The sequence below is a fragment of the Canis lupus genome, chromosome 5 (assembly GCF_011100685.1).
Source record: "Canis lupus familiaris isolate Mischka breed German Shepherd chromosome 5, alternate assembly UU_Cfam_GSD_1.0, whole genome shotgun sequence".
In the NCBI taxonomy this organism is placed as follows: domain Eukaryota; kingdom Metazoa; phylum Chordata; class Mammalia; order Carnivora; family Canidae; genus Canis; species Canis lupus.
Window position 1 is genome coordinate 17,884,774 of NC_049226.1, and position 12,312 is coordinate 17,897,085.

General features: G+C 42.1%; 1 protein-coding gene across 6 annotated transcripts in view; it reads left to right on the top strand.

The window, feature by feature from the left end:
- The first annotated feature begins 12,083 nt into the window (after positions 1–12,083).
- Positions 12,084–12,312, top strand: part of CADM1 (cell adhesion molecule 1) — a 325,552-nt gene continuing 325,323 nt past the window's right edge. For all 6 annotated transcript variants that reach the window (XM_038536071.1, XM_038536073.1, XM_038536079.1 and 3 more), the window contains exon 1: positions 12,084–12,248. In XM_038536071.1, the coding sequence (XP_038391999.1) occupies positions 12,113–12,248 (136 nt within the window). In that variant the 5' untranslated portion in view covers positions 12,084–12,112. The remainder of the gene's footprint in view (positions 12,249–12,312) is intronic.

Genomic DNA, 12,312 nt, shown 5'->3' on the forward strand with positions numbered 1-12,312 from the left:
TTTTTAACTCAATTATAAATTCTTTGAAACAAGAGATCATGTCTTGTATAGCTTTGTGTCTTTCTTAGTGTCGAATATAGTATATTGGTCAATAAATATTTGCTTGACTGATTAATTTTAAAATACCCAGGAAAGCAATTGTGAAAGAAGATGAAGAAGGCAGGTCCATTCAACATTTGAGCTTCATGGAGAGAGATATTAGGAAAAATTATCTTAAACCTTTAGGGAAATATTGATGCTTCTCTCTTATCCCATATTTCTCAGCTCTGATTAAAATGTGTATACCTTTGTCAAAATGCATTTTTTTACTGAAGTAAGATTGACATACAATATTCTATTAGTTTCAGCTGTACATCATAGTGATTCGATATTTTTATACATTACAAAACGATCCTCATGATAAGTCTAGTTACCATCTGCCATCATACAAAGTTATTATCATTTATGGACTATATTCCCTATGCTTAGATTGCCTCCCTATGATTGATTTATTTTATAACTGGAAGTTTGCATCACTTAATCCCCTTTACCTGTTTCACCCATGTACTCCCACCCTTCCTCCTTCTGGTAATCAACAGTTTATTTCCTGTATCTGAGTCAGTTCTATTTTGCTTTTTGTGTTCCATTTTGGTTTTTATATTCCACACATAAGTGAAATCATGCGTATTTGTCTTTCTCTGTCTGGACTTATTAACTTAGCATAATACCCTCTAGGTGCAACCGTGTTGTCACACATAGCAATATTTCATTCTTTTTTTTTTTTTTTTCTAGAGGGAGAAGCAGGCTCCCTGCACCGGGAGCCCGATGTGGGATTCGATCCCGGGTCTCCAGGATCGCGCCCTGGGCCAAAGGCAGGCGCCAAACCGCTGCGCCACCCAGGGATCCCCGCAATATTTCATTCTTTTTATGACTAAGATTTCATCAAATATATTTATAGATCTATCTATCATCTATCTATCTATCTATCTATCTATCTATCTATCTATCTATCTCACATCTTCTTTATCCATTCATCTATCAATGAATACTTAGGTTGCTTCCATATCTTGACAATTGCAAATAATGCTGCAATGAATGTAGGGGTGTATGTATCTCTGTGTTTTCATTTTCTTTGGATGAATACCCAGAAGTGCAATTGCTGGGTCATATGGTAGTTCTAGCTTTACTTTTTAGAAGAACTTCTATACTGTTTTCCAGAGTGGCTGCACCAATTGACATTCCCACCAGCAAACCATCAGGGCTCCCTCTTCTCCACATCCTTGCCAACACTTATTATTTTTTGTCTTTTTGATAATAGCCATTCTGACAGGTGTGAGGTGATATCTCATTGTGGTTTTGATTTGCATTTCCTGATGTTGAGTGATGTTGAGCATCTTTTCATGTGTCTGTTGGCCATCTGTATGTCTTCTACGGAAAAATGTCTACCTAACTTTTAATTGGGTTGTTTGGGTTTGTTTGTTTGCTTGTTAAGCTGTATAAGTTCTTTATATATTTTGTATATTCACCCCTTGTTGGCATATGATTTGCAAATATCTTCTCCCATTCGGTAGGTTGCCTTTTCATTTTGTTGATGGTTTCCAAACCGCATTTTGAATATACCAAGGAAAAAATAGTAATAAATCATTTGAATGCAGATCTTATCTGTATTATTCCTTTTACCAGTGAAGTAGTTTGACAGTCTGGATCCCCTCAGCAAAAAAATTCAAATAATGTCCCCTTAACCTTTTTTAAGATCAAAATAAGTCTAGTTCAAATTTTTTCTGCCAGAAGGGCCTTTGTATGATATGCTTATCAGTGGAGAAAAAAAAAAAAAAAAAGAGAGCTTTTAGACAGAGAAGGTATTTTGCATGGAAGGCAAACTAGCACACCTCCTTGCACATAGTTGGTGCTTCCTATATCCCTTTCTGCCTTTTCACCTTCATAAACAAACTTAATAGTCAACAGAATGGGCAACTAACCTTCAGAAAAATTATAATTCCTTCAAGAGCAGAGGGTTCAGCTGAAAACACAAAGTGTCCATAAATGATGTATTTTGTGGGGATGTTAGAGTCCTAAACAAATACAGTAAATACCTCAAATAGAAAGACTATTTAGTAGTGAGTAGTGAGGTACAGTAATAGTTTTCTTCATGTGGCTTCTAGGTTACTGTCTCGGTGTCCTTTCAGGAATTCTGAGCTTTAGGGCTTTGCAGAAATGCCAGGGAACAAGAGTGCTAAGCTATCCTTAAGGTTGAGTCTTTCCAGGGAGAAGGTGAGTTTTCTTTTTCTTTTTCGTGTTTATTTGCAATGCCTTTCAGAGCAGAGGAGCAATCTTTTGAAAATAATGAGAATATGGAATTGGCCATTGTAACCTGATTCAGCAAACCAGTTCCATTTGGGTGATTTTTTAGCCTGCCTCTGAGAAACAGAAATGGGTAGGTTGGAGTCTCCCCAGGCCCCAGATAATTGAGTTGAGCTACTGTTGTGTGCTTGATGTTTGTGCATTAGCTACAGCCCTCTTGCCCTCTGCAAAACAGATCTCTTTTCTCAATTATTCAAAATAAATAAATCAATGATATAGTTAAAAAACAAGAAGGAAACACTAGAAATAACCTCCCCTCTGTTTCCATATGGAAAGCAGTCTAAACTTCAGTGATTTTAAAGACAGCTTTAGTGAGGGGAGAGAGCCCATCTGTATGGCTCGGCAAATTAATTTTGAATATTTGAAGATAAAAAGGCTGAGTTCCTAGGAACTGGCTTTAAAAGTCACAATCCATAGCAATCCGAGGTATTCACTGACTAGGAGCTGTTCTGTTTATTCCAAATACCCCTGTATCACTGGTTTTGAAAGAATATGGTTCTCTGTAAAGCGCTGCCAATTGGGAAAAGAATCAGATAATGAAGAAGTGATGGTACCGTGATGACATGCCTTTAGGTCCTCAATAGGATTCCTTCTAAATCAAAAGGCTGTTTTTATTAGCATTTGATGAAGGAGGGGGGGGGGAAGAAAGAGGAAGGCTTTTTATTTTTTCTTTTTCATCTTCCTAACAAAACACATATAAAGTAAGAGCCCCTGGAAGAGCCACATTGCAAACCCAGAGGGTGGAAAAGATAATTTTGTAAATTGTAAATCAGAAATTCTATTTGCAGTAGATGTTGAACATATGTAACTTACCAGCATAACATGGTTATCCTGAACACAAGTGTGATGGATGCCTTGTAAGTTAGAGAAGAGGAGACAGAGTAATTTAAATATCCAGTATGATGTTTCTAGGTCCTCTGGGATGTTAGCCTCCTTGAGAAATCCTGTAGGAGCAGAACATGGACCCATTGGCATTGCCTGGAGACAGACGGCTGGACAAATGCCTGGAGACCCTCCCTCCTCTGGGCTTGTTTCATGCCCAAACAAGAATGGAATCAGATGAAGTGAGTTGGCGGGGTCTGAGATTAAGATGATCCCCTTTTACACAGTGCCTCTTTAGGACACTAATATGCCAGAGACCTCACCAACTTGGAACTGGTAACCTTTCCTAAATTCAAATTGACTTCATGAGATTTTCTCCTCTTCTGCATTAGCAAGGAAAATGTACTCCTCAGGTTGGCTCTATGAACTGAGGAGCCAGGTAATTGACTTTGGTGGGAGGACATGAGTGGATAGCATAGCAGAATAAGATCAATCCACAGTCCCATGGAGTAGCTCTCCAAGAAAAGTAGCAGGCTCTAGGGTCCTGATCTTCAATTTCTCTTCCTCATCCTATTGTAGTAAGCTGCAGCTGTATACTTTCCCCACTGGCAATGCTATTTCTGGGCCAAAGCTGACACAGACAAGAGGAACACTTTAGATGAAAGATAAATAACAATTATTAGAAATCATAAGGGCTTTTTTTTTAATATAATTGAAGTCATGAACTGTACTAATTGCCTCTGAAACTATATGCTATTTACTGCATTTTATTAACTGCAGTGTAGGAGAGTATGTCTGCTGTGTGTATTGGCATCTTGTGGATATATCGAGATTTTTGCATAAATGTGTTATTCATCACAGACCAAGCCACATAAATAAAATATATATAGAGATATTAGTACTGTAACGAAAGTCTTAGAGAAATAGTTTAGCAAGTGACAATGCTGTCAACGAACATAAAAGACTGAAATTAAGCCTTGCTTTTCTTCAAAACACGATCTTTAAACAAACTGAACTTCAGTTGTTCACAGTCTGGGGACAGGTAGAGGAAGAGATTCAAAGCACCACATGGGGTTCCTGCTGGCTGAGAGAAAGGTATCCTTGGAGAGCTGAAACCACATTTAAAAGAGGAAAAAAAAAATAAATCTACGTAAATCTGCAAAAGAGTAAGATAAGTATTCTTCTTCTGGAACCCTTTTGACAAACCCCTACATTTTCAAAGAGTTACATGGGATTTGGGCAGGCTTCGACTTTAATGTGAGATGCATTGCTAAACTACATGCAATTCTTTGGAAATTTAGGGTTTGGTGTCAGACAATGGGTTGATTTAACTTGAGAGTTCGATGAATGAATACACCTGAACTGTTTGGTGAAAAATACAAGATCTCTAAGTAGCCTACTAGTCAGGCAGGATAATCAGGAAGGGAAAGAAACAAAAGTAGACTAATTCAAAGCCGAGAAGAGGAATTTGCGAGTCACTTGAAACCCTATGACCAACATAAGATCCCAAGGGTGGGCTGTGTCATAAAAATTTACCGTTTAGGATTGCAAAATAGATTTTCTTTTTCTTTCTTTTTTATTTTTTTAAAGATGTTATTTATTTATTCATGAGAGACAAAGAGAGAGAGAAAGGCAGAGACACAGGCAGAGGGAAGAACAGGCTCCCTGCAGGGAACCCGATGCAAGACTCCATCCCAGGACCCCAGGATCACGCCCTTAGCCAAAGGCAGATGCTCAACCACTGATTCACCCAGGTGCCCTTGCAAGATAGATTTTCAAGACAATTTCTATTCTGATCTTGTCCTGTTTACGACCCATATTACAAAAAGTTATATTACCATTGTCATCTTTTAGCAACACGAGTGATACGATCTCATATTCATAATATGGCCATTTTATATTTGCAGCCTTATGAAAATCTATAGATATCAATATCTATTTTTAATGGATCTTGCTGCAATCCCACTGCCTGGGAAGCTGTGCTATACTGCTACAGAATTATCACAAAGCTAGATCTGACAATTATGATATCATATCAGGAAAATATGACTTTTAAAGTGTGGGGAAAACTTTTGCAGCATCATGACCAATCATATTTTAGTTCAAAAATAAAAACTGAGGTCTATATGTGATCATTAGTTGAGCTGCCTCAGTTGCAACAATCCCTCTATCCAACCCAAGGCTGCCTGTCAGTGTCAATGAAATTGAATGTCTCCAAAGCTGTTTCTTCCATATTTGAAAATCACTAGCAAATCACATCTTCCTGCCCCACTGGCAAGATAAGCAAAATTAGCACATGTCTTTTTTTCCCTTGTTTTGTCAAACTTGAATCAAACTGTTTATACTCAGCAAGAGGCCCGGCACATACTGGTCCTCAGTATTTTATCTAGAATGGCAACTCTTCATCGCTTTTATGAAATGTGTTTATTTGACCTCTTTGTAGCAAGTGACATGGTGAATCACTACCCCTTCCTTGTTGAATTCTCTTTTTCTTCTTTCCCTATCCCCAGGTCCCTCCTTTTCAAGGTCCACAATTTCCTAAATAATCGGTGTTATCATAGTCGTACTCCTAGCTGATTTTTATTTTTTATTTTTTTTATCTCTTTCTTCACACCCATTTTCAGAAATACTACTACTTCTTAAATGTTTGGGGTCTTCTCTAAAATAACAAGGCATGGGATCCCTGGGTGGCGCAGCGGTTTGGCGCCTGCCTTTGGCCCAGGGCGCGATCCTGGTGACCCGGGATCGAGTCCCACATCGGGCTCCTGGTGCGTGGAGCCTGCTTCTCCCTCTGCCTGTGTCTCTGCCTCTCTCTCTCTGTGTGACTATCATAAATGAATAAAAATTAAAAAAAAAATTTAAAATAACGAGGCTGCTTCTCAGTTTTTCTTATCATGTGTTCAGGAAGCAACTTATCCAGATCTAGGGTTTGGGTGAGGCTTACGCTTATGGTCAAGGGTTAGGGTCAGTGCCTGGTATTTTTCCAGGCTCATTTTTTTTAAAGGATTTTATTTATTTATTTATTTATTTATTTATTTATTTATTTATCACACAGAGAGAGAGAGATTGAGAGAGAGAGAGAGAGAGAGAGAGAGAGAGAGCAAGCGGGCAGAGGGGCAGAGGCAATGCTGAGCAGGGAGCCGGATGTGGGGCTCCATCACAGGACCCCAGGATTATGACCTGAGTGGAAGGCAGACGCCCAACCGACTGAGCCACCCAGGTACCCCTCCAGGCTCATTTAAAAAAAAAATCTTTCCCTGTATGCTCCCTAGGTGCCCACTTACTCTCCCCTTCCCCCCAAGTCCATGGCTTTAACTTCCACCTCCATGCTCTTGACTCCTGGCTCAGTCACTTCCCTGAGTTCTAGATCAGCATTTTTGATGCTTTGTTGACTGGTTGAATACTTCATAGGCACCTCAAAACCAGCTTGTTCCAAAGTGAAACTATCATCTTCTCCCCAAGGCCCATCCCCAAAACAACAGTAAACAATCAGATGGACCTATTCCATACCTTGATACCTGTCTTGGTAGAATGATACCAGCATCTGCTCAAATGATGGAAGTACAAATCTAGGATTCATTTTAAGATTTTTCTACATGATACCACTAGAATATTCTTTCTAGTAGGTAAACCTGACCATGAATTTTTCCTAGTTGAACTGGTTCCCATTACCTATAGCCAACAACCAAAACATGTTAGTATGTCAATCAAGGCATTCTCCCAGCTGCTTCTTTTGCCACTTGTCATCTGGTAGCCTGTGATCCAGCCATTCTATTTGTCATTTCTCAAATATACACCCAGAAGCTTCTCTCCTAAACTTCTGGGCCTTGCAAATGACCTTTCCCATAGTCACATCGTGCCTCACCCTCAATAGTTTCCCTGTATGTCCTATGGAGTCTTGTTTAACTTGGTTCATGAACCAAGACTTGGTTCATGAACCTTCTTCTGTGTGAATTATCCTTGATATACAGATATTCACACCTGCCTCTTGGGGATATTTAGGTGCCTCCCTTATCTGTTCACGCAGGGGCCGTGTGCATGTATTATAAAAGCATTTATCACATATAATAATTGTGGTATACATGTCTTCCCTACTATACTCTGAGTTCCTTGCCTGTAGGTAGTTTCTTTTTTTATTTCTATTTTGAGAGAGAGAGGGAAAGAGAGAGAGAGAATGAGTGGGGGGGGGGGAGTGGGGGGAAGGGGCAGAGAATCCCAAGCAGACTTTGCTGTGGGTGTGGAGCCTGACATGGGGCTTAATCCCAGGACCCTGAGATCATGGCCTGAGCCAAAATCAAGAGTTAGAGGCTTAACCAACTGAGCCACCAGGTATTCCCAGTAGGTAGTTTCTCATTCATCTCTGTTATTCCCAGGACTTAACAATGACCGTTCCATTGGGGTGCTCTATACATTTTTCTTCTTTTATTGAATATTTGGGGAGTGACTTGCTGGTTCAGTCAGTGGAGTGTGCGACTCTTGATCTTGGGGTTGTAGGTTTGAGCCCCACGTTGGGTGTAGAGATGACTTAAAAATAAAATCTAAAAAAAAAAAAAAGAATATATATTTGGATCAGTCATAGATTTCCAGATATATTCTTAGATACCCGATCACGACAAACTGTGACTAGATCTCCAAAGCAAATTTCCTTCCATCTGCACCGGGGCCGCTCCTTGACCCAGTTTATGTGTAGTTTATGTGTCGGTACTTCCCTACTTCCCTTTCCTTTGAACTGGTATTCTAGTCTCACTATGCAAAAGTTTACTGTCAACTCCATGATTCTAGAAGAATAAACTTGTGGGTAAAGTGGTTAATTACTCATTTAGGAGTATGGATTTAGATGGCTTTATATTTCATAAAGATTCATAGACCGATGCCCCCAAAGATGAGCTGCTTAGTCTTAATCTAAGTACAGATGAGCTACCTGCTAGATAGACCAAGAGTCTATCCAGTCCAATATTCTAACATACTGCTAGCTTACTTTAATTTATGGAAGACTTTCTATTAAAAGCTGACATTTATTATAATTTCAGTATACCCTTTGACAATGGAAGCTGAGGCTTAGGGATTATTTTAGTCAGCTCCGGCTGCTATAACAAAATACCAGAGGCTGGGTGGCTTGAATAACAGACATTTATTTTCTCACCGTTCTGGGCGCTGAAAGTCCTAGATCAAGGTGCGAGGTTCTGGTGAGAGCCCCCTTCCTGGCTTGCTGGTAGCTGCCCTCTTGCTCTGTGCTCACAGGACCTTTCCTCGGTGCCTGCATGTGGAGAGAGAGCTCTGGTATCGATTTCTAGGACATCTGGATGGTATCCATCTAACCTAAATATCATCTAGACTTAATACCTACCTCCAAATATTATCACATTAAGGGTTAGGGCTTCAACATATGAATTTGGCAAGGGAATGAGGTGTGTTGGGGGGTGGGTCAGGAGGATATAAAAACATTCAGTCCATAAAATGACCAAACCACTTTCCTATGGGTACTCAATTGAGAAGCAGGGCAAATGCTGACTCAAAACATTGTTTTATTTTCCCTAATAATTTGTTTTTATTGCTTTTCATACATGGATACTCAAATAATTAGCATATTAAAAAGCAACATGTTACCAGTTCTCATTGATTATCTCCTAATGTATTTGGCAAAACATGACTCTCTCCTTAATGTTTATTTTTCCTTTATGTTGTTCCGTATTTCTCAGCTGCTCTAGTGGAGGCAAACAATATAGGGTCTCTCTCCCTCTCGCTCTTTAAAGTTTTCTCAGAAGAAAAAAAAAAAGGACTAGGCTCTCGGTGCTTCTGGCAATTTTATTCTAACACAAGAAGTCCCCAGATTGTAATTCTGATAAGTATTTCAGTTCTTTCTTGAAAAATTAAATTCACAAAACAATTGATTATCAGTTATAAATGGCAAAAACACCATCTGGCTTTCAAAATTGGTTAAATCCATGTAGCAAGGGGAAAAAATGTTGGAACTTGTAGTTGGCGAGGAGTTCTGGTCCACGAAGCAGAAAATGACGAGCTTTACTATGAGAAAGCCAGAGTAGTCATAACTTGTACTTAGCGGCTGCGGGAATTTGATACGTTCTTCACATGTTCCATATGTTAAATCGCTTGGCGAGATCTTCAGTGTGAAAGAGCTGAGGTGGGGGGAGAGGAGCATGGCTAGTGTATAGGTTAACAACAGCTTCATCTTAAGTTTTCAGCTCTGGTTCTCTCCATGCAGACCAGTGCTAAAGATGTCCCACCGACCTGGGAAGTTGGATGTGCAGATTCCTTAAGCTTATGACACAGGTGGTTGATTTTGGGGGTGGAATTTCTAACACTATTTGCATTCCTCTGGTGAGGTAAGTCACACAGCATTAGCATTTCCTACAGAAATGTCCCATATTGTTCTTTGCCAATTGGAAATTTGAGTAGGTGTTCATTTGATGTGCCAAGAGAATGAAGGGAGATGAAAACACTCCACATCTTCCAATGTCCCCATACTGTGTTCCTAGTGTGGGAGGCTTGGGGCCTAACTAGATTCTCTTGGAGATCCAGCCTAAGAATGCTTTTCCTTAGGAGTGTAATGCAATCCTGTTATTTAAAAAAAAAAAAAAAAATGTTTCTCAGTTGCTGGCATATTTTTGCCTTATGTTAAAAATGTAGTGATCCTGTGCTTATTATTCATGCATTGTAATGTGATGTTTATTCATTCACTTAACAAATATTTGTTGAGGCATGGTATAGCATATAGTGGTTAATTGCACAAGCCCTGTCTGCACCTTAGAAACTTTGACCTCGGGGCAATTGCTTAATCTTTCTAACTATGTCTAAAAAATATAAAATGGGAGATAATAGTACGTGCCATGGGGATTGTTCCAAGTATTAAATGAGATTATGTATGCAAAATACTTAATAAAAACTCAATAATTGCAAGACTAGTAATAAGAATAAGAGCAGCAAATATAAATATGACTCTTAGCTAGGGTGCTAGAGTTCCCGGCATATAGGACCTTATTTTATAGTTAACACATCGCTTTCAACATACGTACGGCCTCAAAATTTTTTATCCTGATTTTGGCGTGACTCTCTGCTCTGCCTTTGGTCTGCCCAGGTAGCTGTGCCTCCAAGGGTGATAAGAATACATGGGACTTTGCAGAGTGGACATTATCCCGGTGACCACATGGTGATGGTTTCCTGCCTCATGCAGCACTGTCTGCTGGAGCTTTCCTGAGTTCTGGAGGACTGCCTGTAGTTTATGCATCAGGGCCTGTAATTACGGAGCAGAATACCCAGGGCTGGGAAGACAGGGCAGTCTTGAAATTAGTTTATGCATAATGGATAATAAGGAGGCTGTTTTTAAGTGTAACTCATTTGGTGGGTTGGCAGATCTTGACTTCCTTTTTGATATGTCATATTTATTTATTTATTTATTATTATTATTTTTTAGCTAAACGAGGACAGAGGGCCAGGCAAGTCATTTGGTGCAGCTCCTCTTGACTGCAGCTCAGTCTTAGCAATTTACATTCAGTAATCTCTTGGTCATTTAGCCACAGATAATTTGTCATGGTTTGTTTTAGCTGTTGTGATATTGATATTTATTATGCAAATTGTATTTCCTACATCTTATTGTTCTGCATTCTATGAATACTTAAATTATTATAAACCTTTACACTTAATATGGCTCGTCCTTCAATTTGATGCTTGAGCAACAGAGGGTCAGAGCGCATACGATCTTCTAGAGGGGAAGAAAATAAGTAATTAAAAAGCAGACAAACAAGGGAGCCGGCTGCCTGGTTGAAAAGAAAGCAGAGGCAATTTCGGGGAGAGACAGCGAGTCCGGAGAAGCAAATCGTTTCAGCCGGGAGAGCCCGCCTCTCCCAGAGACACGGGAAGCTCGGAGCACCTGTTGGTCCCCAGCCGCCTTAGGAAGGGACTGGGGCGTCGAGAAGGAGGGAGTGGGTTTGAGCCCCCTTGGAAGGACGAAGATGGCAGACCCTCTCTTCATGGGCACCCCCACCTCGCCCCCCGCCTCCGCCTTCCGCCCTCCACCCTCCACCCTCCACCCTCCACCCCGGAGCCTTGACGGAAAAGATTTTTTTGTTGGATGTGTGTAATCGTAAATATACATCATTGCACTTGTGTCAAAGGTATTTAAATACGCATGCATCTATAGAAGGCCGGAGGGAGACCCTCTGCAAGCTGGGGAGCCAGAGCCGACCCTCCCCGATCTACCTTTCCGGAAAACACACCGCAAAGCTACCGACTCGAAAATCCCAGAGCCCGACTCGGGCTCCTTTCTCCCAACTATGCCCAAGTCTACCGCTAGGCTGGTGAGCGGGCTCTCCCGCCCCGCCGGACGTGCAAAGCACGCATGCACTTCTCCCAGATTGTTTTGTCAATCCGGGGACCTGCATTCTCATTCTCCACTCCCGAGCAGCCCCCGTTTCCCAAAGATCTATTCCTTCGGTGCAAGGTGAGTGACGGAAATTTGCAACGTGGGGTTTCCAGGCCAGATGCACCCGGTGTCCCGGGCACGGGAGCCTCCTCCGAGGGAGACAGATTCTCCGGCGGCCGGTCGGCTACAGCGATTGCTGCATACGTTCCTGATATAGGTGAACGGGAAGCGAGACCCGCCCCCTGGAGCCCGGGCCCCCACAAGCCGGGCGCCCAGGAGAACACTTTTTCCCCCCGATTCCGGGGAAGCGAACACGAATTCTAACATAAACATATTTGCATACGCCCCGCCCCCGGCCCCGCCCCCAGGTGGCGCGGGCGCGCCGCCGAGCGCCAGCGCCAGGGGGCGGGGTGGGGGAGGGGGCGAGTCCTGCGAGAGCCGGGTTGGGCTAGCGGCGCTGTGATTGGCCGGCCCGGACTCCGCCCCCAGCGCATGTCATTAGCATCTCATTAGCTGTCCGCTCGGGCTCCGGAGGAAGCCACCGCCGCCAGTCTGAGGCAGGTGCCCGACATGGCGAGTGCTGTGCTGCCGAGCGGGTCCCAGTGTGCGGCGGCGGTGGCGGCGGTGGCGGCGGCGGCGGCGCCTCCCGGGCTCCGACTCCGGCTTCTGCTGTTGCTCCTCTCCGCCGCGGCCCTGATCCCCACAGGTAGGTGTGGGCACCGGCCGGTCGGCCCTCCACATCTCCTAAGGCACCCCAGTAGCCATGGCCG